The sequence below is a fragment of the Candida pseudojiufengensis genome (assembly GCF_024610245.1).
Source record: "Candida pseudojiufengensis strain CBS 10847 chromosome Unknown scaffold3, whole genome shotgun sequence".
Lineage (NCBI taxonomy): Eukaryota > Fungi > Ascomycota > Pichiomycetes > Serinales > Debaryomycetaceae > Lodderomyces > Lodderomyces pseudojiufengensis.
This window is the reverse complement of record NW_026261523.1, coordinates 495,265-522,337: the sequence shown is the minus strand read 5'-3', so window position 1 is coordinate 522,337 and position 27,073 is coordinate 495,265. Positions and strand designations below refer to the sequence as shown.

The 27,073-nt window shown below is 29.6% G+C and overlaps 14 protein-coding genes across 14 annotated transcripts; 5 read left to right on the top strand and 9 right to left on the bottom strand. All coding sequences in view use genetic code 12, as the record gives it.

The window, feature by feature from the left end:
• Positions 1–286: 286 nt before the first annotated feature.
• KGF55_000669 (DNA-binding ATPase) lies at positions 287–6,061 on the top strand (the record flags this gene model as incomplete). The annotated part of the gene is made up of 1 exon (XM_051760964.1): positions 287–6,061. One exon carries the CDS (start codon positions 287–289, stop codon positions 6,059–6,061), a length of 5,775 nt encoding a protein of 1,924 aa, XP_051616614.1.
• A 539-nt stretch (positions 6,062–6,600) lies between these two features.
• RIM2 (Rim2p) lies at positions 6,601–7,749 on the top strand (the record flags this gene model as incomplete). Its single annotated transcript, XM_051760963.1, has 1 exon — positions 6,601–7,749. The coding sequence occupies one exon, from the start codon at positions 6,601–6,603 to the stop codon at positions 7,747–7,749; it is 1,149 nt and encodes a 382-aa protein (XP_051616613.1).
• A 179-nt stretch (positions 7,750–7,928) lies between these two features.
• KGF55_000667 (uncharacterized protein) lies at positions 7,929–8,588 on the bottom strand (the record flags this gene model as incomplete). Its single annotated transcript, XM_051760962.1, has 1 exon — positions 7,929–8,588. The coding sequence occupies one exon, from the start codon at positions 8,586–8,588 to the stop codon at positions 7,929–7,931; it is 660 nt and encodes a 219-aa protein (XP_051616612.1).
• Positions 8,589–8,717: 129 nt separating this feature from the next.
• On the top strand, positions 8,718–9,410 carry MED8 (Med8p; the record flags this gene model as incomplete). Its single annotated transcript, XM_051760960.1, has 1 exon — positions 8,718–9,410. One exon carries the CDS (start codon positions 8,718–8,720, stop codon positions 9,408–9,410), a length of 693 nt encoding a protein of 230 aa, XP_051616611.1.
• A 93-nt stretch (positions 9,411–9,503) lies between these two features.
• On the bottom strand, positions 9,504–10,565 carry GDT1 (putative ribosome biosynthesis protein; the record flags this gene model as incomplete). Its single annotated transcript, XM_051760959.1, has 1 exon — positions 9,504–10,565. The coding sequence occupies one exon, from the start codon at positions 10,563–10,565 to the stop codon at positions 9,504–9,506; it is 1,062 nt and encodes a 353-aa protein (XP_051616610.1).
• Positions 10,566–10,924: 359 nt separating this feature from the next.
• On the bottom strand, positions 10,925–12,406 carry NDH51 (Ndh51p; the record flags this gene model as incomplete). Its single annotated transcript, XM_051760958.1, has 1 exon — positions 10,925–12,406. One exon carries the CDS (start codon positions 12,404–12,406, stop codon positions 10,925–10,927), a length of 1,482 nt encoding a protein of 493 aa, XP_051616609.1.
• Positions 12,407–12,908: 502 nt separating this feature from the next.
• On the bottom strand, positions 12,909–14,420 carry KGF55_000663 (uncharacterized protein; the record flags this gene model as incomplete). The annotated part of the gene is made up of 1 exon (XM_051760957.1): positions 12,909–14,420. The coding sequence occupies one exon, from the start codon at positions 14,418–14,420 to the stop codon at positions 12,909–12,911; it is 1,512 nt and encodes a 503-aa protein (XP_051616608.1).
• Positions 14,421–14,800: 380 nt separating this feature from the next.
• KTR2 (mannosyltransferase) lies at positions 14,801–16,054 on the top strand (the record flags this gene model as incomplete). The annotated part of the gene is made up of 1 exon (XM_051760956.1): positions 14,801–16,054. The coding sequence occupies one exon, from the start codon at positions 14,801–14,803 to the stop codon at positions 16,052–16,054; it is 1,254 nt and encodes a 417-aa protein (XP_051616607.1).
• Positions 16,055–16,311: 257 nt separating this feature from the next.
• QCR8 (ubiquinol--cytochrome-c reductase subunit 8) lies at positions 16,312–16,599 on the top strand (the record flags this gene model as incomplete). Its single annotated transcript, XM_051760955.1, has 1 exon — positions 16,312–16,599. One exon carries the CDS (start codon positions 16,312–16,314, stop codon positions 16,597–16,599), a length of 288 nt encoding a protein of 95 aa, XP_051616606.1.
• Positions 16,600–16,678: 79 nt separating this feature from the next.
• On the bottom strand, positions 16,679–17,734 carry ERG20 (bifunctional (2E,6E)-farnesyl diphosphate synthase/dimethylallyltranstransferase; the record flags this gene model as incomplete). Its single annotated transcript, XM_051760954.1, has 1 exon — positions 16,679–17,734. One exon carries the CDS (start codon positions 17,732–17,734, stop codon positions 16,679–16,681), a length of 1,056 nt encoding a protein of 351 aa, XP_051616605.1.
• Positions 17,735–17,956: 222 nt separating this feature from the next.
• Positions 17,957–19,279, bottom strand: KGF55_000659 (uncharacterized protein; the record flags this gene model as incomplete). Its single annotated transcript, XM_051760953.1, has 1 exon — positions 17,957–19,279. The coding sequence occupies one exon, from the start codon at positions 19,277–19,279 to the stop codon at positions 17,957–17,959; it is 1,323 nt and encodes a 440-aa protein (XP_051616604.1).
• Positions 19,280–19,554: 275 nt separating this feature from the next.
• Positions 19,555–21,588, bottom strand: KGF55_000658 (uncharacterized protein; the record flags this gene model as incomplete). The annotated part of the gene is made up of 1 exon (XM_051760952.1): positions 19,555–21,588. One exon carries the CDS (start codon positions 21,586–21,588, stop codon positions 19,555–19,557), a length of 2,034 nt encoding a protein of 677 aa, XP_051616603.1.
• A 934-nt stretch (positions 21,589–22,522) lies between these two features.
• Positions 22,523–23,995, bottom strand: KGF55_000657 (sphinganine kinase; the record flags this gene model as incomplete). The annotated part of the gene is made up of 1 exon (XM_051760951.1): positions 22,523–23,995. One exon carries the CDS (start codon positions 23,993–23,995, stop codon positions 22,523–22,525), a length of 1,473 nt encoding a protein of 490 aa, XP_051616602.1.
• Positions 23,996–24,545: 550 nt separating this feature from the next.
• On the bottom strand, positions 24,546–25,622 carry CRL1 (Rho family GTPase; the record flags this gene model as incomplete). Its single annotated transcript, XM_051760949.1, has 1 exon — positions 24,546–25,622. The coding sequence occupies one exon, from the start codon at positions 25,620–25,622 to the stop codon at positions 24,546–24,548; it is 1,077 nt and encodes a 358-aa protein (XP_051616601.1).
• Positions 25,623–27,073: the final 1,451 nt, after the last annotated feature.

The window sequence follows — 27,073 nt, the reverse complement described above, 5'->3', positions numbered from 1 at the left end:
AACAAAAAAAAAATTAATATAAATAAACAATCAATTTTCTCATCATTTTTTATTTTTTAGAATTTGATCTACTCTCTCACATAATAGAATTTTGGTTGCAAAAATATAAACAATCACAACTAAGTTAATCAGCAACAACAGCAACAACAACAACAACAACAACAACAACACAAACATACCAAACGTGGCTTCATAGAACAATCCAACAATACGCGAATTAACAAATGATTAACTAATTTACAAAATCAAACCTTAATCAAAACCTTGTAAACCAAAAAAGAAAATTATGTCTAGATTAGATAGATTGGTTGTATTACTTGAAACGGGATCAACATCATTTATACGTAATACAGCTGCAGATCAATTATCGGATTTAGCAAAATCTCATCCAGAAGATATTTTAAATTTATTAGCAAGAGTTTATCCATTTTTAAAATCAAATAAATGGGAAACAAGAATTTCAGCAGCAAGAGCATTTGGAGGAATTGTAAATAATGCTCCAAACTGGGATCCAAATTCTGAAAATATAATAAAACAAGAAGATGAAGAAAATGATTTAATTAAAAAGGAAATATCTAATGAAACTAATTATGAAGATTCTGTATATATTAAAAAGGAACAAGATGAAGAAATACAATTGAAAATAGAACAAGATGAAGAATTAAATCAATTAAGTAATAAATTCACAAATTTATTAAATTATAAAGAATTTGATTTAAATGAATTAATTAAATCTGGAACAAAACTACTATCTTCAAAATCAGATAATACTTTAAATAATGATGATATAATTGATTCTAGTTTAATTGGAAGAATTAAAAGGCATAGAGCAAGCATACTACCGAAAGAAAAAGAACAAACAGAAATAGATACGGATTTAGTATCAAATACACCTACTCCACCAATTAAATCAGAACCACTTATCAAACAAGAAGATTCAAATTTGGATTCTCCTAATTCTCCTGCATCACCAATGACACCAACTGAAAGACCACCTTTAGATAAGCCAATATCAAGTGCAAGATTAAAAGCAATGCAAAAAAGAAGAGCTAAAGTAAATGCAAAATCAGGTGGTGGTAAATTAAAAACAATAGATATATCACAAAGTTCAATATCAAGGCAAATGATGGAAAATGGAGAAGCAATGGATATAGATTCAGAACAAAATGGAGAAGATTCTTCAAAATTTGATATTACATCTCAACAAGGTGGTGAAAAATTAGTTGTTGAATCAAAAGTTTCAGAAATATCACCATTACTTTCTTTACATAATAAAGTAGCAGGATTAATTTGGCAATTTCAAGGAGTTTATGAATTATTATTAGCAGATTTATTTGATGATAATTGGGAAATAAGACATGGAGCAGCTTTAGGATTAAGAGAACTAATTCGAAAACATGGTAAAGGAGCTGGAAGAATAATGAAAAAATCAAAAAAGGAAAATGATTTAAATAATTCATTAACTTTAGAAGATTTAGCTGTTAGATTATGTATATTATTTGTTTTGGATAGATTTGGTGATTATGTTTCAGATACTGTTGTTGCTCCTGTAAGAGAATCAAGTGCTCAAACTTTAGCTGCATTATTAATTCATTTAAATGATGAAACTGTTATAAATACTTTTAATTGTTTAAACACTATGACTTTACAACAAGATATAATTTCTAAATGTTGGGAAGCAAAACATGGTGGAATGTTAGGAGTAAGATATTTAGTAAGTGTACGAACTGATATATTATTAGAACATCCTGAAATGTTTGATCAAGTTATTAATATGGTTTTATATGGATTACAAGAAAGTGATGATGATGTTCAATCAGTAGCTGCATTAACTTTAACTCCAATTGCATCACAAGTTGTTGCTACTAGACAATCAATTATAAAATCATTACTTCCTGTTATATGGGATTGTTTAGTAAATTTAAGAGATGATTTATCTGCATCGATAGGATCAGTAATGGATTTATTAGCCAGATTATGTAGTCACAAAGAAGTTATTGAAATCATTCAACAAGATGCTAATCAAGATGAATTAAATTCTTTTAAAAATTTAGTTCCAAGATTATATCCATTTTTAAGACATTCGATAACAAATGTAAGAAAAGCAGTATTAAGAACAATATTAGAATTTTTATCCATTGATGATTTAGCAACTAAAACATGGATTGATTCAAAAACTGTTAGATTATTATTTCAAAATTTATTAGTTGAACAAAATCCAGATGTTTTAAAATTGTCACAAACTGTATATGATAAATTATTACAAGAAATTTCAAAAAATAATTTAGATATTGATGAATTATTTCTTAATCAAGCATCGGATCTTTTAACTTTAACAATGACACCAATTGGTATATCAAGACATCATTATCATATGAATACATCTTTAATTATGCGACCTTCAGGTCAAGTCATTGGTTCATTAGAAGATGAAGAAAAACGAGGTAAAAAGAGAAATAAACAACAACAACAAGCGGAAGAAACTTTAGATATTCCAATAGAAGATTTGAAAATCAATATTGATGCTCCAGTATACAAGGGAGATGTTATGCTTGTTGGTTATGAAAGAATGATAGCCATGAGATGCGCAGCATCAAGTGCATTTGGCAAATCATTAGCATTAGTTAAAAATCATGAAAATTTGATTTCAATATTTTCAAATGTTAAAACATATTTAAATTCACCACATGCTACTGCAAGATTATTAAGTGCTTTCATAATTGAAGATTTTGCAATTGGTGTAAAAGATCAAGAAAATTCTCCCGATGAAAAAGTTATTTCACTTTTATCTACACCATTAATGGATGTATTACAAGATCCTTCAACATTACCACCATTTAGAGAATTAGGTCCAATTTTAAAATCTGTAAGAACATCATGTTTACAATTATTTGATTGTTTTGTCTCAACAGCTAGATTATCTCCATCAAAATTACCACAAATTCCAGTAGTAGTACAAGGTGAAATTGATGCTGGTCCAAATGCTTTTAATATAGAAAATGCTGAAACAATTTGTAATGAAAATTTTGAAAAATTGAAGAAAAATTTATCAACTGCTAATAGATTATCTGCTAATCAAGCCTTAGAAGATGCAAAACATAGAATAAGCGTTGCCATTCAAGAATCAAAATTTATTTCAGAATCTAAAGTAGTTGGAATATTAGCTGCTTATGCTGGAGCTATTCTTGCATTATCAGGTATTCCTAAAAAGTTGAACCCCATAATAAAATCATTAATGGAAAGTGTTAAACTGGAAGAATCGTTAGTATTACAAAAAAAATCAGTTTTTTCATTAGCAAGTTTAATTCAACAATTAAATTCCAATAGTAAAAAAAATGTAGCTGATAAAATTATTAAAAATTTATGTGCATTTCTATGTGTTGATACTGCTGAAGTACCTGAATTTCATCATAATGTTGGTTTTAAAATTAATATTTTATCATTGAAAAAAGAAGAAGCTAAAAGTGATCCTTTAGATATTGCTGCTCATGAAAAAGCAGTTCATGAAGCTAAAATTAAAAGACAGGGTGCATTAATGACACTTGAACAAATTATTAAAATATATAAAGAAAAAATATTTATTGAAGTTCCAAAATTAAAAGAATTGATGATTGGGCCATTAACTGAATTAGCAACTTTATCAGAGGAAGATATTATCAAGGATGAATTTAAAGGTCAAAGTATAATTGATGCTTTAGGTATATTAAAAGCATTGTTACCAAAACTTGACCCATCATTATACTTTGAAATAACGGATCATTTGGATTTATTATTATCTGGATTAAAATCAGAATATTCTGTATTCAGATATTCAACAGCTAAATGTTTTGCTACAATATGTTCAGTTGCTCCAACTAAATCTTTCACTTTTTTAGTAAATTCTATTTTACCAATGTTAAAGAATGCTGGTAGTGTTGTTGAAAGACAAGGTGCAATTGAAACAATTTATCATATTTCAGCAACTATGGGTGCTAATATTTTACCATATGTCATGTTTTTAATTGTTCCTGTATTAGGTAGAATGAGTGATTCAGATCATGATGTTAGAGTATTAGCTACAACAACATTTGCATCAATAATTAAATTAGTTCCATTAGAAGCAGGTATACCTGATCCTGAAGATATGCCAAAAGAATTATTAGAAGGTAGAGAAAGAGAAAGAGATTTTATACTGCAAATGATGGATCCAACTAAAATAAAACCATTTGATTTACCAGTCACCATAAAAGCAACGTTACGTAAGTATCAACAAGAAGGTGTAAATTGGTTACATTTTTTAAATCAATATCATTTACATGGAATTCTTTGTGATGATATGGGTTTGGGTAAAACTTTACAAACTATTTGTATTATTTCATCTGATCATTATATGAGATCTGAAAAATTTAAAGAAACTCAAGCTATTGAATATAGAAGATTACCTTCTTTAGTTATTTGTCCACCATCATTGACTGGTCATTGGGAACAAGAAATTAATCAATATGCTCCATTTATGAAAGTTTTAGTATATGCTGGTAATCCTAGTATAAGAGTACCTTTGAGAGGTCAAGTGTCAGAAGTTGATGTAGTAGTGACATCATATGATGTTGCTCGTAATGATGTTGAATTTTTATCATCTCAAGATTATAATTATTGTGTTTTAGATGAAGGTCATATTATTAAAAATGCAAACTCAAAATTATCAAAATCAGTTAAAAAAATTAGAGCTGAACATAGATTAATTTTATCTGGAACTCCTATTCAAAATAATGTTCTAGAATTATGGTCATTATTTGATTTTTTAATGCCTGGATTTTTAGGAACTGAAAAAGTATTTCATGAAAAATTTGCTAAACCAATTGCTGCTAGTAGAAATAGTAAAACATCATCAAAAGAACAAGAAGCTGGCGCTTTGGCTTTAGAATCATTGCATAAACAAGTATTACCTTTCATGTTAAGAAGATTGAAAGAAGATGTATTATCTGATTTACCACCAAAAATTATTCAAGATTATTATTGTGAATTGAGTGATATACAAAAGCAATTATATAAAGATTTTGCAAAATCTCAAAAAGCAAATATCAAAGATGAAGTTTCATCAACTGAAAAAGAAGGTAAAACTCATGTTTTCCAAGCTTTGCAATATATGAGGAAATTATGTAATCATCCTGCTTTGATTGTAACTCCTGATCATCCAAAATTTACTGAAATTAATCAAACATTAGCATTAAAAAAGTCTAATATAAGAGACATTGAACATTCACCAAAATTATTATCATTAAAGACTTTATTACTTGAATGTGGAATTGGTTCACAAGATTCTGATTATAATAAACTTAAAAAGAATTCTTCAAAATCTCAAATTATGCCACTTGAAGGTGTGATATCAGAACATAGAGCATTAATCTTTTGTCAATTGAAAGATATGTTGGATATTGTTGAAAATGATTTATTAAAAAAATATTTACCATCAGTAACATATATGAGATTAGATGGTTCAACTGATCCAAGAAATAGACAAGCAATTGTTAGAAAATTTAATGAAGATCCTTCAATTGATGTATTATTATTGACAACAAAAGTTGGAGGATTAGGATTAAACTTAACTGGTGCCGATACTGTAATATTTGTTGAACATGATTGGAATCCTATGAATGATTTACAAGCTATGGATAGAGCTCATAGATTAGGTCAAAAGAAAGTTGTTAATGTTTATCGATTAATTACAAAAGATACATTAGAAGAAAAAATTATGGGATTACAAAAATTCAAAATGAATATTGCTTCAACAATTGTAAATCAACAAAATCAAGGTTTACAATCCATGGACACAAATCAATTATTAGATTTATTTGATGTTGATGAGAGTGCAAAAGTTGAAGAAACAAATGCAGATGATGAAAGAAATGATAGAGTAAATGGTACTAATGGAAATGGTACATCAGGTAATATGCCAGAAGATTTAGCAGGTGGATTAACAGGTAAAGCAGCTGGAGCTGTTGGAGAATTAGGTGAATTATGGGATGAACAACAATATGAAGAAGAATATAATCTTGATAATTTTATTAAAACACTTAAATAAAATTTACAAAACAATGGCTATTTTTTACGACTTAATGAATAATGAAAATTTTATAGAACAATTTTGTATAATATATAACTAAAAAAAGTGTTTGATTATACATATTTATTGATCAACCAAAGTATTGAAGCTAGATCTCTTGATTTTTTTATTTTGTGTTTCATATTAGCTACCAAGCAAGAGATGACTATAGTTAAAACTTGGTCCAAGTTATTGCCCAGTTCCAATGACAACAGGATCTTTCAACTAGATATACTCACGCATCTCTCTAATTCTGAGTTCTTAGACGTTAACAGACTGGCAGGACTCATCGTCTGCCTAATTTTGATGGGGAAAAAATTGAAAAAAAGTTAATCTCTTCCATCATATTGAAGCATTACATATTATTTTTTTCATCCTAAACCTAAAGTCTAATTATCTATCAATAAGAACTGCAATTTGAAAGAAAACATCACATTCACTTGTATATAGTCAAAATTTCATCCTAACTATCTAACGCTGTCATCAAAACAATCTGCAAGACAGTAATAACATAAAAAATGGGGATTTCACCGACAGACGAAGACAGAATCAAAATACTAGAACAAGATGCAGAAGCAGCTTATCCATATTTAGCATCAGACGAACAGTCTTCGACTTTCAGAGATAAAGAAATGATGATTGAATTGAAAGATGCAATGCCCAAAGATAATGATAAAATAGTGAATGATAATTTAGCAACAATAAAAGAAACTAAACCATGGGTTCATTTTGTAGCAGGTGGAGTAGGAGGTACAGTTGGAGCAGTAGTGACTTGTCCATTAGATGTGGTAAAGACTAGGCTACAAAGTGATGTATATCATGATATGTATAATAAAACAATAAAATCAGGAAATCCAATAAGACAAGTATTCCAACATTTATCAGAAACAGGTAATGCCTTACGTCTCATGTATAAATCCGAGGGAGTAACATCGTTATTTAAAGGTTTAGGACCTAATTTAGTTGGGGTAATACCTGCTAGATCTATCAATTTTTTCACATATGGAGCAACAAAAGATTTCATTTTACGAAATTTTAGTCATCAAGGTAAGGAAGAAACTTGGATGCATCTTGTATCGGGTATAAATGCAGGGTTTGTAACGTCTACTGCAACGAATCCAATATGGTTGATCAAAACAAGGCTACAGCTAGATAAGTCTTCAAATCAAATATACAAAAATTCATGGGATTGTTTGAAACATATAGTGAAAAACGAAGGTTTCGGAAGTTTATACAAGGGTTTAAGTGCATCGTATTTAGGTGGTATTGAAAGTACTATACAATGGGTGTTATATGAACAAATGAGAATGTTTATAAATAAAAGATCATTGAAAATACATGGATCAGATCCAACTAAGAAATCAACTAAAGATCACGTCTTAGAATGGTCAGCAAGATCAGGAGCTGCTGGAGTAGCGAAATTCATGGCCAGTTTAATTACATATCCTCATGAAGTTGTGAGAACTAGATTGAGGCAAGCACCTTTAGCATCAACTGGTAAACCCAAATACACAGGTTTGATACAATGTTTCAAGCTTGTCCTCAAAGAAGAAGGATTTGCTAGTATGTATGGTGGTTTAACTCCACATTTATTGAGGACTGTACCGAATTCAATAATAATGTTTGGTATTTGGGAAGTTACCACGGTTGCCCTATCTAAATTTTAATACTGAGCAACAAATCTGATTGATGAATGAATTAATTTAATCATCGAGATTTTAAATAACAAAGTTTTCAGTTCTTGCGGTGAAAAATTTTATTGGGTAATTTGTTTTATTTAAACCTTCTGCGTATATTGTAAATAGACCACCTTGTAAATAGAACCTTCAAATCTAGATTAAATTAACTACCCTTTTTGTTTCTTGTAAAATGGTTCTTCGGTATTTCCTTCTATTTCTAGCAGATTATCCGTATTTAGTTTCAATTCGTCTTGCATGGATTTTTGATTTCTTTTAGATGGCTTTTTGGTGTTTTGTACATATTTGTAAAATTTTGGAGGTTGACCATCAGGTAATCTAACACCTAATTTTTCAATTAATGGATCATATTCATATTTCTTGACCTTTTTGAGTTGATTGATTTTCAAGTTTTTTAAAGGCTGACTTAATTTAAAGCCCAAACTCTCGACCTGTGGGACTTTACCTAAAGGATTTAATTCGGGATTAAAATAAATTGAATCCTTGCCCCATAACGTAGTCTCTTCCTTTTGTTTCAACTTTAGTTTCTTTTGTTGATCTCTGAGTATTTCCTTCACTTTGTTGCTGTGTAAGTCATTTTTTTCAATGAACGACCAGTCCTCTTCGAGTTTGGACAAATACTCTATATCATTGTCTGTTTTTGATGATTTATTTCTTAAATTCTCAATTCTATGAAATAGTTTTATTGGATCAATGTTCTTTAGCTTCTCTAACTTATGTTGATGTTTTTGCCTTTTCTGTACTTTGAGCTGTTGCTTTCTCTCATTTTGCTTGAATTCTTGAGCTAGACTCCAGTTCCCTCTTATCATCAAAATTGACTACTCTGAATATCTAGGTGTAGTGAAGTATTGATTGCAAAAAAAACTGAAACATTATTTTTTACATTTTGTTTACTTGTTTCAGTCACAAACATATTCGAATTAGCCAAATCAATTCAAATGAATCATACTCCGACACCAACTACTCCTGCTTCTGCATCAATACCGATTGATTTTTCACAGATACCCATAGATGCATTGGAGCAAATACGAAATAGATTGAATCAAATCCATTTGTCCTTAAGAAAATTAGTTGAGCAAATCAATGGACATAATAGACATCCTTCAAAGATCAAACTACCCACATATATACATTTCCAAAATCAATTTCAGGTGTTAATTACTCAACTAACCTCAATAGCGAATGTCTTATATCAAAATGAAGATGTACTATCCAAAACCAATGTATATCCTACAACAAATTTTCCGACAAGTCAGCATGAAGGATTATTGACTACGTTACTTAGAAAGAAGCCCTTACCGGAAATAGATGAATGGATCAGTTCGTCCTTAGCCACAATAGATGAAATCACGAAGCAACAACAGAAACCTATTGATTTTGAGAAAAATGATGAGTTCAATGCATGGTGTTTGATGAAGATTCAAAATTTGAAAGAAGATTATCAATTTTATGGGTTTCATACAATTGAAGAGTTGAATTACATGGAAACTCCAGAAGGTAAAGCTGAAGCAAAGATTAAAAAGGATCGTGAGAATGAAAGAGAAGAAATTGAGTATAAAATTACTCTAGGCGGTAAGAAAGGTCTACATCCGAATCAAGTTATGAAATTTTTGTGTCAAGGTCAAATATGACAGCTGAGAATGTTAAATTGAAGGGTCATTTTTCAACCAGTCTATATTACTTCTATGTAACGGTTGTAACTTCATCTGTCAGTCTATCTCGTCTCAACTTTCAATATTATAATAAGCATCATAAAAGTATAGAATTGCAAAAACGAAAAACGCGATAGCACCTCCTAATGTGACATTTCTCATTGATATCTTTTTGGCTAAAAATTTTCCACCTATACAAGCAGCAGCCGTACATAAACCGTGACCAATTATTGCACCTAAAATGACAAACCAGTATTCTGAACCAGCTGCCATTGCAATTGTAGCAATTTGAGATCTATCGCCCCACTCCCCTAAGAATGTCATAACAAAAACTTGTATCCATACTGGAGTGAATATAAATGATGCTAAATTTTGAACTTGCAGCCCTATTTCATTGAACCATTGTTTTGAGCCCTTGGGTGGTAGTGAATGTGATTGTGATTGAGACCCTCTGCCTCCTTCCATGTCATTCAACTGTAGATTTATTTTATTTGATGCTATTTCTTCTTCAACTTCAGCTAACTCTTCTTCAACTCCTAAATCTTTTGACATACTTAATCCTTCCTTCAACAATTTAAATCCAAATATAATAAATAAAATTGATGCTAAAAATTGAGTGATTCTTTGAGATATCAAGGTAGGTAAAGCATGACCGACAATTCCAGATAATATGGTCATGACTACGAGTGAACTGAAAGCGGCTGAAAATACAATTACTCTTGAATTTCTCATAGCCATTAAGGCGGCTATGAGAAAAGTTTTATCACCGATTTCAGACACAACTATCATTGATATTGACATCAAAAATGCATTGTAATTATTATTTGAATCTCCAGTTAATTCACTTTCTGGTTTATGATCACTAGTTCTTCCACCATTATTGTAAGGATCTAACGGCTTTTTTAAATGATCTGGAGTGGGATGATTATCTTCATCTTGCAAAGCGTTAACACCTAATTTGTTGGTCGATTTATCATGCAGTCTTTGACTTTCTTCTTGAGCTAATTGTGAGTCACTAATAACTTCTGCGCCGACTGAATAATCCTCAGCGTTATTGTTATCACTATTCACGTATGCTGATAAGGTTGATACTGATAAGAATGCTAATGGGACAATAAGTTTAGAACATCTCATAATTATGTGAAACTCTATGAATCTTAACTATGTAGTCGAAGAAGGAAAAATACTGATTAATAAATCACCGACGTGAATTGTGAGTTGAAAATCAATATAATTTTCGGAGTTTAAAAACAATTAAATTAAAAATCTGAAGATCTTTAATTTATTTCCATTTTTTATTGTTTACAAAATCAAAGTTAAAAAAAAAAAAAAGAAATGAGATAAATTTCAAAATTACACTGAAACGGCATCAAAAATAAGACAAGAGGTAAAAAATAGTCAAAGAATTGAATTGTTGAACTTTCGTTCATCGTTCATCGTTGTGAAAATTAAATTAATACTCATTAAATCTATTATGCACAATATATATCCTTTTAATGACCATGAGGTATTGGATTATCGATAACAACTCCATCTTTAACTTTACCATTATCTACCCAACCTCCATAGTTGACAGAACCCAAGTCTTTTTGGTGTTTCTCTTGATATTCTTTCATTCTGTCTAGCATTACAGGTTTGAATGATTTAATTAAACCTTGAATTGGCCATGCTGCTGCATCACCTAATGCACAAATAGTATGTCCTTCAATCTCTTTACTCAATTCAAATATCATGTCTATTTCCCTTGGAGTTGCTTGACCTGTTTGGAATCTATCCATCATCTTTTGCATCCATGTCGTTCCTTCTCTACATGGTGTACATTGACCACAAGATTCGTGTTTATAAAAATGTGCAAATCTTTGAATTGCTCTTATTATGTCTGTTTGTTTATTCATTACAATCACAGCTGCAGTACCCAAACCTGATCCAACATCTCTTAAAGCATCGTAGTCCATCAATATATTGTCACAAGTATCTTTTGGCATAACTGGAACGGATGAACCACCTGGAATGACACCTAATAAATTATCCCAACCACCTTTAACACCTCCACAATGTTTCTCTAGTAATTCCTTCAAAGGTATAGACATTTCTTCTTCAACTGTACAAGGTTCATTTACATGACCAGATATGCAAAATAATTTAGTACCAGAATTTCTTTCTCTTCCAAATGAATCAAACCATTCTCCACCTCTTCTCAAAATTGTTGGTGCAACTGATACACTTTCAACATTAGCAACGGTAGTTGGTCTACCAAATAAACCTACACCTGCTGGAAATGGTGGTTTTAATCTTGGTTTTCCTGCTTTACCTTCTATAGATTCAATTAATGCAGTTTCTTCTCCACAAATATAAGCTCCCATACCTCTATGAATGTAAACATCAAAATCATAACCTGATCCACAAGCATTTTTACCAATTAAACCTGCCTTATAAGCTTCATTAATTGCTTGTTGCAATATAACAGTTTCATTATAAAATTCACCTCTAATATATATGTATGCAGCAGTGGCGTTCATAGCTCTACCAGCTAATAAACAACCTTCTACTAATTTATGTGGATCTTTTCTGATAATTTCCCTGTCTTTACAAGTTCCTGGTTCACCTTCATCAGCATTAACAACTAGATATCTTGGACCTGGATTTTTTTCCCATCCAGGTGGATTCATAAAAGACCATTTTAAACCTGATGGAAAACCTGCACCACCTCTACCTCTTAATCCTGACTTTTTCATTTCATCTATAATCCATTTATCTCCTTTCAATATTATTTCTTTTGTTTTATACCAATCCCCCATTTTTTGAGCTGATTTTAAATCATGACCGTAGTTACCATATATATTTTGAAAAATACGATCCTGATCTTTTAATCCTCCATGTACACGGTTGGGATTTGCTGCTGGATCAGCAGTAGTTGCTAAACTACGTATTGATCTTCTGACCATCGTTGGCCTTATTCTAATACTACGAAGCATTTTATTCTATGTGTGATATATGAGGTTTAAGTTGGTGTAATGATAACTTTTGATATGTTTTTATTTAGTTGTTTCTTGATATTTAAATACGGTCTTTATTGCTGTTGTGAAATCCCAAAGGTTGTGTAATTTTCATTCAGTCATCAACAGTGTCTTGATGATTCTTTATTTCAGAGTAATTTTTCTTTATAGTGATACCGCATATAAACTTAGAGTCAGCTACCATATGCGAAGTATTTTTTTAGTAATAACATTTACATTCATTTTATTGGGCAAAACTAAAAATACTAGTTTGTTTCACTTTCACTTGGTAGTAGATAGCATCAAATTTATTGTAGCATTTCTTGACATAATTTTGCAACTTCTATTACGATTTGACTTTTGTATATTTCACTTCTAAATTCAGGACTATCATAGATATTACCGATTGCAACAAATGGTAGTCTAGCAATATATCTTGCACTCAATTGGTGCTCCTTTCATTTGTTAGTATGGAATTTGCCTAAATTTGGATACATTCAGTACATACATAGCAAAAAGCTGCAAGTTTTTGAAGCGACGATTCAAGATCATTTTCATCTAAGTTTTCATCGGTTGTTTTGATTTTTTCAAGATTTAATTTAATAATTTTTTTGATCTCAGGAATGTTTGGTGCATCAAATTTAAAGGTCCTAGTAGCTCTATCTATAATCGCTGGATCAAGGTTATCAATTAAATTCGTTGTTGCAATTGTTATTAAATTTGGAAACTTTCTTAATCTATCAAGATAAGTTATGAAGATATTAACGATTCTTACACCATCAGTCATTTCATTATTTTTTATAATGCTCGATCTGGCGGTTCCAATCGTTTCTAATTCATCGATAAGTAAGTAAATATGTAATTTAGGAAAACTCAGTAATATTTCTTCTATTAATGATAATGTCGACAGTAAATTTTTGGGTGACTCACCGAAATATTTTGAAAATACATCACCTGTTGAAAACTCTACAAAAATACTTGGTTGATTGTCAAGCAATGATCGGTTTGAAATTGATAATTTTTGAAAAACTGCTTTAGCCAAAGATGTTTTTCCTGTTCCAGGCTTACCTTCAAATACAAGAAAGTTGTTACTTTCCAAGTTCAAATTAGTTAGTAATTGTGGATTTTTGCAACAATTTAATATTGACGTTTTAAATTTCGCACCCAAAATTATATTTTCCCATTCATTAAGTAATGTATCAGAAGGTAATAAGTGAACATTGAGTGAAGGTAAAAAATCTAAATTTGAAATTGCTTGAGTCACTTCAGTAGAAAATTTGGTTTCATTGTTTATGATTGAACCACTAAGTGTTCTTTTTGAGGTAAATGATTTATCATGATCTTCCATAGTTGACTTCTTGAGGTTTTCTGATAAGCTCCGAATGCTATATGTTTCTTTGATACTACTAGCTTCAACCACAGTTGAATAAAAATGAAATACAAATTGAGTTAGGTCATCAAATTCAATTAAGTTGTTCTCATTTTTGCCATATTGCATTTGATCAATGAATTTGGAGGCGGCAGAATTTGAATTTATTGGGCTGATTGAATGACTTAAAATACTTGATACTTGAAAACCCTTTTTAGCTTTTAAAATGCGATCAACTTCTGAGCTTATTGAAGAATATGACAAAATGTTTGCATTTGGTTTGTTAATTTTATTCAAAGTCAATTTCTTAAAGCATTCATGGATCACAACGTTTGAGGAAAGTTCTTCAAAATCAGTTTCCCATTTGAAACAATCGAGAATGTAGGATCTTGCATGATCTTTGTCTTCTTTTGTTTTGCTTTCATCTCGATGGAGTTCCGATTGAAGTGAAGTATCGCATTGTATTGGTTGATCAGTGGCTTTTAAAAATTGGATTATATGCTTCGAGAATAATTGAATGACAAATCCAATTCTATTTTGCTTACTTAATTCATCTTCAATACTGTTAATGTACGCTTGGACCCAGTTTTGAACACAGCACTCGATTTCCAAAATGTAAGACATGAAAGCTTTTTGTAATGATTGTATCTAAATGTGTTGCAAAAAAATATATTTTGTTGCAAATTTTTACAAAATTGGTTAATGCATTATATAATCTTGAACAATAATTTTATCAACCAATGATAAAGTCTTTCTCTTTAAGACAATTTCACTAACTAAATTCTAAAATTTATTAGTAAGAAGGGTATTTCAAAACAAATGTAAGGGTGTTTTTAGACTTTGAATCTACTTTTGAAACACTATATTAATTAAAATGAACATGTACGTAATGACTTTGTACTCTTTAAATTTGTACCGAAAAAAAATGAATTCATATTAATTTTCAACATGCATAGGTTATATCCAGAAATCATTGATAACGACAGTCGGTGGAAATGCCCTGAATGTTGAAATGGCGCACTGTTTTGTTTGGAGTCATCTTAGCGATAAATTATTATTTAGCATTCAAATACAATTCAAAAGTTGTTCATGTGGATAGTAATGAACTTAATAATTATAAACTGAGTGAGGTATTGTATAATCCATTGGCTAAAGGACAACCCAAACTTGCAACTAACCAATATCTTACAAAAACATTTCCTTCCAGGAACTTAACGCAAATTGGAAGAGAGAATGCAACAATTGTGATGTTGGTAAGAAATAGTGAGTTAGAAGGAGCTTTATCTTCAATGAGATCATTAGAAGATAGATTCAATAGAGAATTTAAATATCCTTGGGTATTTTTAAATGATGTACCATTTGATGATGAATTTATTGAAAAGACAACATTAATGGCAAGTGGGAAAACATACTACGAATTAATACCAGAAAAAGATTGGCAACCTCCTTCATATATTAATGAGACGAAATTGAATGAAAATTTGTATAATTCTAGACAAAGTGTTTTGTACGGAGGAGTTCGATCTTACAGAAATATGTGTCACTTTAATTCTGGATTTTTTTACAAGCAGAAAAGACTATTAAATTATGATTGGTATTTTAGGGTGGAGCCTGATGTTGAGTATATGTGCGATTTTCAGTATGATCCATTTCAATTATTGAGAGAGAATAACAAAGTCTATGGATTTATTATAGCCATTACTGAGTATGAAAATACCATACCAACTTTATGGGAAACAGTTGAAAAATTCATGGAGAAATATCCTAACCATTTACATGAAAATAATGCATTGAAATTTTTGACTACCCATGAAACATCATTGACTCATCATATGAAATTCTCAAACACAACTACTGATTATAATCTATGTCATTTTTGGTCAAATTTTGAAATAGGCAATTTGAATTTTTTCAGAAGTAAAGAGTACGAGACTTTTTTTAAATTTTTGAGTGAAGCTGGGGGTTTTCATTACGAAAGATGGGGAGATGCTCCGGTTCATTCGATCGCTTTAAGTTTGCTAGCTGATAAGAATTCTATTCATCATTTCGAAGACATTGGTTATTATCACGCACCATTTTTAGCATGCCCACATTCGGAAGATATAATTGCGTCCAAAAGATGTATTTGTAAACCAAGAGATCTGCTGGAGAATATAAATAGAACGATAGATGTTAATGCCCATAGCTGCTTATCGAGATGGTGGAAGTACGGAGGTGGAAAAACATTTTTAAATGAAATTGACTACAAAAGATGGTAATTAAAATTGATTTAAAAGGTGTAGTTCTATATAAATTAAAAAGTTTTACTGTTTTAGCTGTTATCTCATTACTCTCACGAAGCTAAGATCAACTAGTGTATAACTATAATAAGTGGTAGCGTACACCTATTTAAATATCCAATAGAATAATGATTATAATAATAATTCTGTAATGTGAGACGAAAAAAAAAACCACTACTATCATACATATTAATCACACTTTCAACCTTTCAAAACTACAGAATCTAATCAGAAAAATGGCAGGTCCACCACATCCACATACTTATATCGGCTGGTGGGGAGATCTTGGTTCAAGACCACAAAAATATGTCACTCAATATTCTATATCACCATATGTTGCTAAACCTTTAAAAGGAGCAGCTTATAATGCAGTTTTCAACACTTTTAGAAGAGTTAAAAATCAATTTTTATATATCGTTATTCCAGGCGTCCTTGTATATTCAATTTTTGAAAAAGCAGAAACTTATAATGAATATTTATATACTAAAGCTGGTAGAGAAGAATTGGAGAGAGTCAATGTATAGAAAATGTTGATAGGATTTAAGCAATAAATATTAAATGGTTGGTGATTAATGCATGTAACTATATTACTATCTATATCAATTATTTGGATCTTTTATAAACTTTATTCAAAAAGGTTGTCAAGACATCTTTTTTCAAACCTCTACTTTCATCAATTTGATCAATTTGTTTTCTTAATTTTGAAACCACTGATTCTTCATAATCATTATATATTTTCTCAATTCCCATCTCTTTAAATAAGTTTTTACATTTAAGTTCACTCTCATCATTCTTTTGTCCGTAATTTTCATCCAAAATTTTTCTTTGTTCTGGAGTTGCATGTAATAAAGCTTGATTTACAACCCATGAACATTTGTTGTCCTTTATATCTGTTCCAATTTTACCAATTTGTTCTGGAGTTCCAAAACAATCCAAGAAATCATCTTGAATTTGGAAATATTCACCTAATGGAATTAAAATATTTTTAACTTGTTTTAAATCTTCTTCTGAATTTATTCCACTCATATACATAGCCAATGCAACAGGTAAATAAAATGAGTAATAAGCGGTTTTAAAAATGACAATAAAGGAGTGTTTTTCTAATGAGAATTTACTCAAATCGACGTGCTCTTCATCTGCTGTTACTAAGTCTAATAATTGACCTAATTCAGTTTGGAATGTAACTTCATGGAATAAATCCAACAAGTCAACATAATAAGTATCCTTTCTAAAATGTTTTCTCAAAATTTCATAAATTGCTCCATCTAACATAAATGAATCATTAATGGCAATATTACCAACACCCTCTTTCAAATACCAACATGGCTGACCTCTTCTTGTTTCAGATTGATCCATCATATCATCTGCAACTAAAAAATAAGCTTGTAATAATTCAATTGCCCAACCTAAAATGGCTACCTTCTTGTATTCTTCGTCATTTAATTTATCCGACGTGGTATTGTTCAAAATTGCATAAGTATCTACTACTGATAAACCTCTATTTAATTTACCACCTGGTGTATTGTAGTTTAAATTATTTTGAAACCAAGTTATAGCTTCTTTTGGCATTTTGTAACTTATAAGAATTTGAGTCAATTCTTCTACTATATCCTCAAAAACATTGAGAAATCTCAGCCTTGCTGCTTCTTTTGTTGACATTATAATTTTACTTTAAAGTTGTAGAATCTAGGTTAATTCAATTAAAAATTGGTGGTAAAAAAAATATTTTGAAAATAAATTTTATACGACGGACGCGGTACTTCACAAAATTGTGAAACAAAATTAGGCGATCGTACTTTTCAAGATACAACAGAAATTGAGAGATAAATTAAACATCATTCCAAGTACAATAACGTGCTATTAATTTTCTATATTCACAACTTATCTTCTTCCACGTTTACTTTTACCCGGCCTTGAGGACTTTCCTTTCATTTTTCTAGTTGAAAATCCAGAAATGTCAGCAGATGAAGCTGCATCATTTTTCCTGGATCCTCGTTTCATACCTCCAGAACCATATTTTGCATTCTTGGCCAATCTTTTACCATTGACTTTTCTTCTCTTATTATCTCCTCCTACATTATTATTTTCTTTTGTAGCTTCTTCCAATGCAATTTGAAAGTCATCATCATTACTTATCTCATTTGCTCCTCTCTTCTTTTTCAAACTCATTATTTTTTCCAAAGTTTCTTTCTTTTGTTTGGCTCTTTGTTGTAAAGTTTCATGTTGAACTTGTTTACCGAATTTTTTCAATTGTCTTTGTTTTTTGGCATCTTCTGAAGCTTTCTTATCAGCAGCTTCACCTAACAATTTGGTTTTTAATTTGTCCATATGTTCATCACTTTTAACCATTTCAGCAAAATAATCTACTGGACGTGAGAAAGGTACTTTTAATTTTAACAAAATTGATCGTGCTTGTTTTACAGCATCTAAACCTTGTTTATAAAATGATAATTCCCTTTCGGTGTCGTCGTAGATGTCTTTAATTGTGGACTCTGCTTTTTCCGGACTTGTAATAGATTGATGTTCAACAAATGAATGTTTCTCCCATGGTAACTGTATACGAGCTAATGATTCTCTTAATGCGGCTGTATTATTGACCGTAAGTTTAGTGTGTGGTACGACATCAGCATCAGAGTCGTACTCAACATCTGACAATGGAACATCTTCTTCCTCTTCTTCTAATTGATCGACATCTTTTTCATCGTCTTGATCATCCTCATCTTCATCTTCATCTTCTTCTTCATCTACATCATCATCATCGGAATCGCTTTCACTTTCACTTTCACTTTGTGCTAATCTTTCCAAGTCCAAATCGGCTATGCCTTCAACATCATCATCCTCATCTTCACTAGATTCCTCTTCAATTTCTTCCTCTTCCACCTCATGCTCTCTAGCATCTTCAGGGTTCAAAGCATTTGCTTCTTCTTCAGCTAATTGTTCAGACAATTTTTTCAATTTTCGTTGTTCCTTTTTGGACAATGCTTCACTTTTATATTCGTTATCTTTAGCTTTTATAGAAGACAGTTTAGGACTTTTTAAAATTGGTTTGGGTATTATTGGAGTTTCTTCATCTTCTTGTATTTTTGATTGTGCTTTTGGTTTAGTAGATGATATTTTTTTGGCTTTGTTGGTATTCGTTGGTTCGTCGTTTTTCACTTTCGACTTGTGACTTTTCAACTGTTGCTTTAATGTACCTCGTGACATGTCAATTTAGATTAGATTATTAGCTCGTGATAGACACTTGATTTCTGCTTACTGAAAATAATTAATGAGATGAGAAAATTACAATTATTTCTATGCTACCAAACGCGATTTTTATGTTTCACATTTGGCCTACTTTTTGCAAAATTGTGATAATTAAAAATACAAACAGATTCACATTTCAAGCGCTCTGTTACAATTATAGGCTAAATTCAAAAATACTACAAAATTGTTGGGGTGAACAGAACAAGCAAAAATATGTATTTCACTATAGATAACTACGGATTGGCATATTTATCCGGCATATTTGAACTTAACCAAGATAAAGGTTTCCTTTTTAAAGTACCATTTTTATCATAACTTCTATAATTTTCCAATTCAGCAATAACTTCATCTTCAGTATAACCTTTTTTTGTACCAATTTCAATTGCTTCATAAATTTTTTTCCTTCTTAAAAAAGTTCTTGATTCAGTTTCATTTCTCCATTTAGTTCCATATTTTGATTCTAATGATTTTAATGGGGGTTTATCATTTACTCCGTAAGCATATTCTTTCCATATATCACTTAATACTTTTAAACTTCTTTCTAATTTATATTGTGGTACATCATTTGAATCAATTGAGTTTTTTAAATCTGGAGTTAATTTTCTTTTCTTGTAACTTTTATGGACTTCATTTGTAAGTGTTTGATTTTGATTTGATGATGTATTATTTTGATTATTAGATGATGATCCTGTAGTTGGTTGAGCTGGAGCTGTGTTGGTACCAGCAGCATGTGCTTGTTGTTCAATTTCATCTATACTTTGTTCGATATCATTATCATCAAAGGAAAAAGTTGAAGCAGAAGGCTGAGGAGGTATAGGTCGAGTATGAGTTGGTTGTTGTCTTAAAGCTGATGTCATCATACCACTACTATCTCTGGATAATAAGAATTGTGAAGATTGATCATGTGGTGCTAAATTATTTGATTTATCCTCACTTAATAAAGGAGGCATAGGCAACATGTATGAATTAGAATAACTTGAGTTTTGAGTATGAGTAGTTTGTTGAGATAGTATAGGAAGTCTTTGTGACTGTTGTTGATGTTGATGAGTCATTTGATGTTGAGCAGAGTTATTTTGTTGTGTTGATTTCAATCTTTTCTGTTGAATATTGGAAGTGGGCAATTGAGTTTGAGTTATTGGTGAAGTAATATGTCCATTGATATTAGTTCCCCTGGATGAAAAACCAATGTCAAAAACATATGGAGAAGTTGAATCAGAAGGCGGAGCAGGGGACCTTAAGTCTAAATTTTTTCTAGTTAAACCCGTTTCCTCATCAAAAGTAGTTCCGTTGGTTTGACTATTTTGTAGTTGATGATGATCCCGTCTTTCATTCACTACGTTATTTACCCTTACTTGATGTTGATTGTGAACATTGTTATTTTTTGAATGTTGCTGTTGTGAAGTTTGTTGTGATGTCAGTTGTGAATGCTGTTGAGCTTGTATCTGTTGTTGTGTTTGTTGATTTTGGGAATTTTGTGCTTGTTGCTGAGTTGAGGGTTGTCTTTGTTGTTGCTGTTGTTGTTGTCGCTGTTGCAGTTGTTGCTGCTGTTGTTGTTGTTGTTGTTGCTGCTGCTGATGTTGCAGGTGTTGTTGTTGTTGTTGCAGTTGCAGCTGTAGTTGCTGTTGATGCTGAACTGGATTCGGACTTAATGATTGCCCAGTACTATTTATTTCTTCAATTTCTTTATTCAATTTATTTAAATGTTTTGTAAATATTTCAAAAGTTTTAAATTGATTATTCAAGTTTGAACCAGCAAACATGTTATTAGCATTAGAAGAAGATCCAATATTATTTTGATTATTTTGTAAAGTTATTAAAAATTGTTGATAAAAATCCAGTAGATTTCTTTTAATTTCTTCAATTGAATCCGTCATATAATTCATTTTCATTATAATTTGATTATTTATTGTATTTTGTTGTTGTAATTGACTTATTAAATTATATATATCATTTATAGTATGTTGTGGTTGATGTTGTTGAGGTAATTGATTTATTGTAGAATCATTCGATTGATTAGATCCACTAACTGACTGTCGATTATTTCCTCTACTGCCACGATGATTATTTGTATGTCCATTTGATTGATCTCTTTGGTTTGAATTATTCGCAACATTATTTACGGATGTAGTATCATTTGTACTATTGCCATTTAAATGATGTTGCTGATTGTTATTCTGAGAAGTACTTGAGGATGAAGATGTTGAATTTGAATGAGTAGCATAATATAAAGTTTGATTTGGCCCTGTACTACTAAATGTATCGTTCATAATACTGATGATACTGAAAATTTAAAGTGAATTTAAATGGAAATACAAAAAAGAGTTCCAATTATTGTATGAAATTATGAATCTATTGTAAATCCATGCGTTGTTCCAATTAATGTTAAAAATCTAATAGTTCATTTAATTTTTGAAATGTTGATGAATAGTATGATAATTTATGAGCAATAACGATTGTGATGAAGCTTGAAAAATATAATAATGATAAGATACAAAGTCGAAAATTTAGTGGAATAATTATAATAAATAATATTAATTAAAATTGAAGTAACAAAATTAAAGATTTGAAAAATTTCAGTTCAGTAGTTAATAAGGTTACTATGATGAATGGAAAATAAAGATTGTTGAAATAATTATTGAAGCAATGGGTATAAGAATGGATCTTTGGAAGAAATTTAAAAAAGACAATACTAAATTAAACAACAGGATTTAACTTTAAACATCAAATGTTGATTATTTCTAATGGTTTTAAAAAATTATGCATAACATTTAATACTGTACTACTGTAGTTCATTAAATTTGGTCGAGAGCGTATATCCAAAATCACGTGTAGAAGTATCTACATTCTTTATATATTACGGACTAAAAGTTTTACTATTTATCATTTCAACTTCATAAACAGTGGAATGATATTAGTTCATAGTACTTTATAACAAAGGGGTTTGTCTCATTTCATTAAACCAATTGTTGGAATTTTTTCCGGTGATTCTAAGAATTTATATGCAACTTGAAATTCGTAATTAATATTAAATTAAGCCCTGTTACGTTTCAAGTGAAATTTAATTTAAAGGGAAATTTTTACTTTGCTCTATATTAGTACTTACATTCTGAGTCCATAATAATTCTTTGTAAATCTTTATAATAGTCTAGAGACGGAATTCAAAAGGTAAGGCACTAAAAGTTTAAAAGATAATCGTTTGTTCTATATATTTAAGTAATTTGAAACATAATAAAATCCCCATATTGCAGTCATTGAAACTCCAGCATATACAATTAGTCGACCAATAATTTCAACATCATAACGATATTTAAATACTCCACTTTTAAAATTATATTTTTCTGGATCTAATGATGAATTTGTTGAATCATTTGATCTATTATAATCAATCATTTCATAATAATCTATATCACTACTTGGTCCAACATTATCTAATTTTTGTCTATCTGAAACTCCTTTTATAAAATTATTTATATTACCAATTTGTGATACATCATTTGATATTGAGGTTGATCTAATATTTCTATAAGTTTGACTTGTATGAGCTGTTGAAATATAATTTTTTCTTGGTAAATAAACTCCAATAAATTTATAAATTGGTGGTAAAATTGTAAATATTATAGGTTTTGAAATTGTTTTCCATATGACAACTAATGTAACTCCTGTTATAAATCTTAATCCAATCTTTAAAAATCCCAGTTCTATACTAAATGGTATAAGATAATAATCACCAAAAGTATTTAAATTATAAAAATGTTTAGTTGAACGAGCAATCAAATGACTCATATCTAACCCAATTAAAACTCCAACAAACGCAACAGAATCATCAAAACAAGGACAATCATCAACTGGTTCAGAATAAATATGAATTAAATATAAAAATATTCCAATTATTGCAAATATACCAAATGTCATTCCATGACCTAATAATAAATCATCCCATGATTTTCCTAAATAATATCTAAATAAAAATACTAATATCCCAACTGATGATCCCACAAAGATATCTAAAAATCCATGCATTCCACAATATAATCTACCAAATATTAATGAAATATAATATATTGAAAGTCCTATTATTAATGAATAATAAGTAAAAGGTTCTATGGATTCTTTTAAATTTATAATACTAGTTAAAACAACTAATGTAACAGCAGTAGCATTAGCAGAATGACTAGAAGGAAAGCCATATTCTTGAGTTGTATAACTTGACATAGTAATTCTATGTAAAGGAGGAGATCTTGGTCTTGGTAAACAAAAATAATCTTTTAAAAATCCAGTAAAATAAATTCCTAATCCTAATACATAAACTAAATCTCTTGCTAATTTACTTCCACCAAACCAATTTGCTGGTGGTAACATTAATACATAAAATGTATGACTTGCTAAATTTGCTGTCCATGCAAAATAAAAATCAAATATTGGATTTCTTAAAATTGATTGTAAATTATATAATATTTCAGTTTCATATCTTATAATTGGTAAAAGTAATGATCTTAATTTATATCGTATTGGAGATAATCTTTTTTTGTAATGATCATCTTGTTTATTTCCAGCGTCATTTGAATGATCTTCTATTTCTGGTTCTTCTTTAATTTTGATATTTGATTCTTTTAATTTTGATGGTTTTTCTATTCTAAATTTTACTTCTGTCTCTAGATTCAGCAGTTGATGCATTATGTTGAGACTATTTAAATATTAGGGTTTTGATATATCTCCTTATCTAAGGATGATTATTTTTTATAGGTTTTCTAGTGTATATTTCTTTGATTGATTTGATATTACTTCGCTTCGATTAATTGTGACAATGGTTTGTATACTGTATAGAATAAATTTTTGTATTGTAAATAAATTTTTTGATGGTCCTACAAATAGAAAAAAAAAATTTTGTTTTTTTTTTTTGATGTAAAAATAAAAGGGGAAATTTTTTTACTCGTATATCGAAAAATCTGAAAATCTACCGAATCCTCTACTGTAAAGTTTGAAAAGTTTGAATTATGGCTCTGTTGCAATAAGTCCCATAAGTGTAGAGTATCAATTTGTAATTTCGGCTGGAAATGTTTAATCGTGCATCTGAAACGTCGGATATATTACATTGGCTTAAACGCGTGCCGGAATTAAATATTGTTTCATGTTTACGTACTTTTTTTTTTCTCAAACAACATAATTTGAGTTACAATACCAAACAAATACAATAAACTTGTATAGATTTTGCAATTCTTCAACTTTAAAGTATAAAACATTTCTTTTTTTCTTTTTTTCTTCTTTCATCAATATAATCAAATTCACCATTATTATTCCTTAGATTATTATGATAACCATTACCATTCATTCCATTAAAATTTCCATAAGGATTATTTTCATAACTATCTTCAGTTAAAGGTTGATCCATTAAAACACTTGAACCTAAACTTGAATTTTTCATATGATTTCTTCTTGTATTTGAAGATGCTGTACTTTTATTTCTTATATGATCATAATTACCTGATCCATTATTATTATTACTGTTACTAAATCTTTTACTTATTCTTTTTCTTTTACTTGTTTCATATTGTTCTGCAATTTCAATTTCTTTTTGATAATGACTTAAAGCATAATCAAAAGTTTGTTTTACATTAAGCATTGTTTTTGATGATGTTTGAATATATGCAATTGCTTTAATTTCAGTTGCAATTTTATAAGGTAAATCTTCAGGAATATCAGAAGGTAAATCTGATTTAGTTCCAACTAATATTATTGGTACATTGGGGCAATAATGACTTATTTCAGGAAACCATAAAGTTTTTATATTTTGTAAACTTGTTATACTATTTAATGCAAAACAAACTAATAATAAATCAACATCTCTATAACTTAAAGGTCTTAATCTATCATATTCTTCTTGTCCTGCAGTATCCCATAATTCTAATTCAAATATTTTATTACCTTGAGGTGATAATAATGGTACTATATAATTTTCAAATACTGTGGGGACATAAATTTCAGGAAATTTATTTTGTGAATAACTTATTAATAAACATGATTTTCCAACTGCACCATCACCAACAACAACAATTTTCATTCTATGATTGCTTTTAGATTTAGTTGATGTATGATTTTCAATTTTTTGATAATTCGGTATTAATTTTGTTTCATTGTATGTTAGAATTTTAGGTTTTGATGTAGATTGTTGATATAAATCTTGATTATATTGATTATTTATTGCTTCATATGGATTAAAATTTGGTGGTGATTCAAATTGAGGCAGTGAGAAATTAGAAGGTGATTTGTTTGAAATGAATGAATTCCTTTTTGATGATAGCATTGTTGCAGTAAATGAATGATAGGTGGCTGTTTGTATGGATAGTGATGGTTTAAATGAATGTGTTTTACTTTGTAGTATGAAAAGTGAAGTGTAAATTGTATGTTTATATTATATATATAAGCTAAATCTCGTATTTAGTATTCCAGATTTGGATCTATTCTAATATTCACTTAGAATTTTAAGCTTAAGTATGTGTACCTTAATAATTTAGGTATGGTACTGTATATAACATTTATTATGATAATAATTTCTAAAAATAAAAAAATAATAAATTACGAGTAATATAAAATTTGCAACCATTATTAAGCATTCAAAATATAACTTACAATAGTACCAAAGATACTTCATTTACTAGTTTTTGGAATCATTAACAGCAGAAATTAAATTCGAAATAATAAATTTTAGTTGAGAATTTGAAAGTTATATAATTGTAGCACGTATCTTCCTTTAGATGCAAATTTTTAGGAATTGGATTTGTGGAAAAGATATCAGTGCAAACTCGTTACAAATTTTAGAGACATCTAGCTCGTGAAAAGTTAAGAGAACACTGTTTAGATCTGTCAGTGCTCTTATAATACCTGGTGCTATAAGTGATGTTAATAAATATTATCGTTTTCTTGTCATCATAGTGTCTTTAATTTCCGTTATATTTGTATTGAGGCACGGTTGCGATAGACACAATATTATACTAGTAATAAAAAGGAACGAATTTGTCCATAGATTTCAATTCAAATAATGAATTATACAATAAGTTAATAAGAAAAAAAACGATCTATCACTGTGAACTCTTTTATTTGAACCAAGACAAGTTATAAATTACTCCAGTCATTCGCCAAGTTTTTGAAGCTTTAAGCCAATAGAAACTTTATTTTCTTCCCCACTATTTTTCCTAAGCGATGTCGAGATCTTTTTAATTTTTCCGAACAACACTCCAGCAATAGAGATTCAAAATCCTATAATCTTGCGCATTGAGTTCACAAAGCTAAAGAGAAACATTAGTATTGATTGATCTAAAGATACTGGCTTAAAAATTTGAGATCTCTGCTTAAAAAACTGAATTCCACCAAGCCGCATATCAGTAAAAAAAGATACACGCATCTTATACTCATTTATTTAAAACAAACGTTTGGAATATTCTATTTGTTATTTCTTATATTTTTAAAATACAAAGTTGAAGTTAAACGGTGGAAAATAGAAATTAGACTAAAGTTTATGAATTTTAACGTGACATTTTAAAATAAAGATTGAAAAACTTTTCAACATTCGAGCGCAGAGCGACTGGTTTATTTTAAAACGAATGAAGTTATTGTTAAAATGTAAAGTTCAGTACTATAATAATCTTTTTCTTTGTTATAATAATAAGTTATTACTTTTTCTTTACTTATTTTCTTCTCCATGTGTTTGTTTGTTTGTAACTATGCTTGCTTTAATTATTTCATGTGCGAATAAAA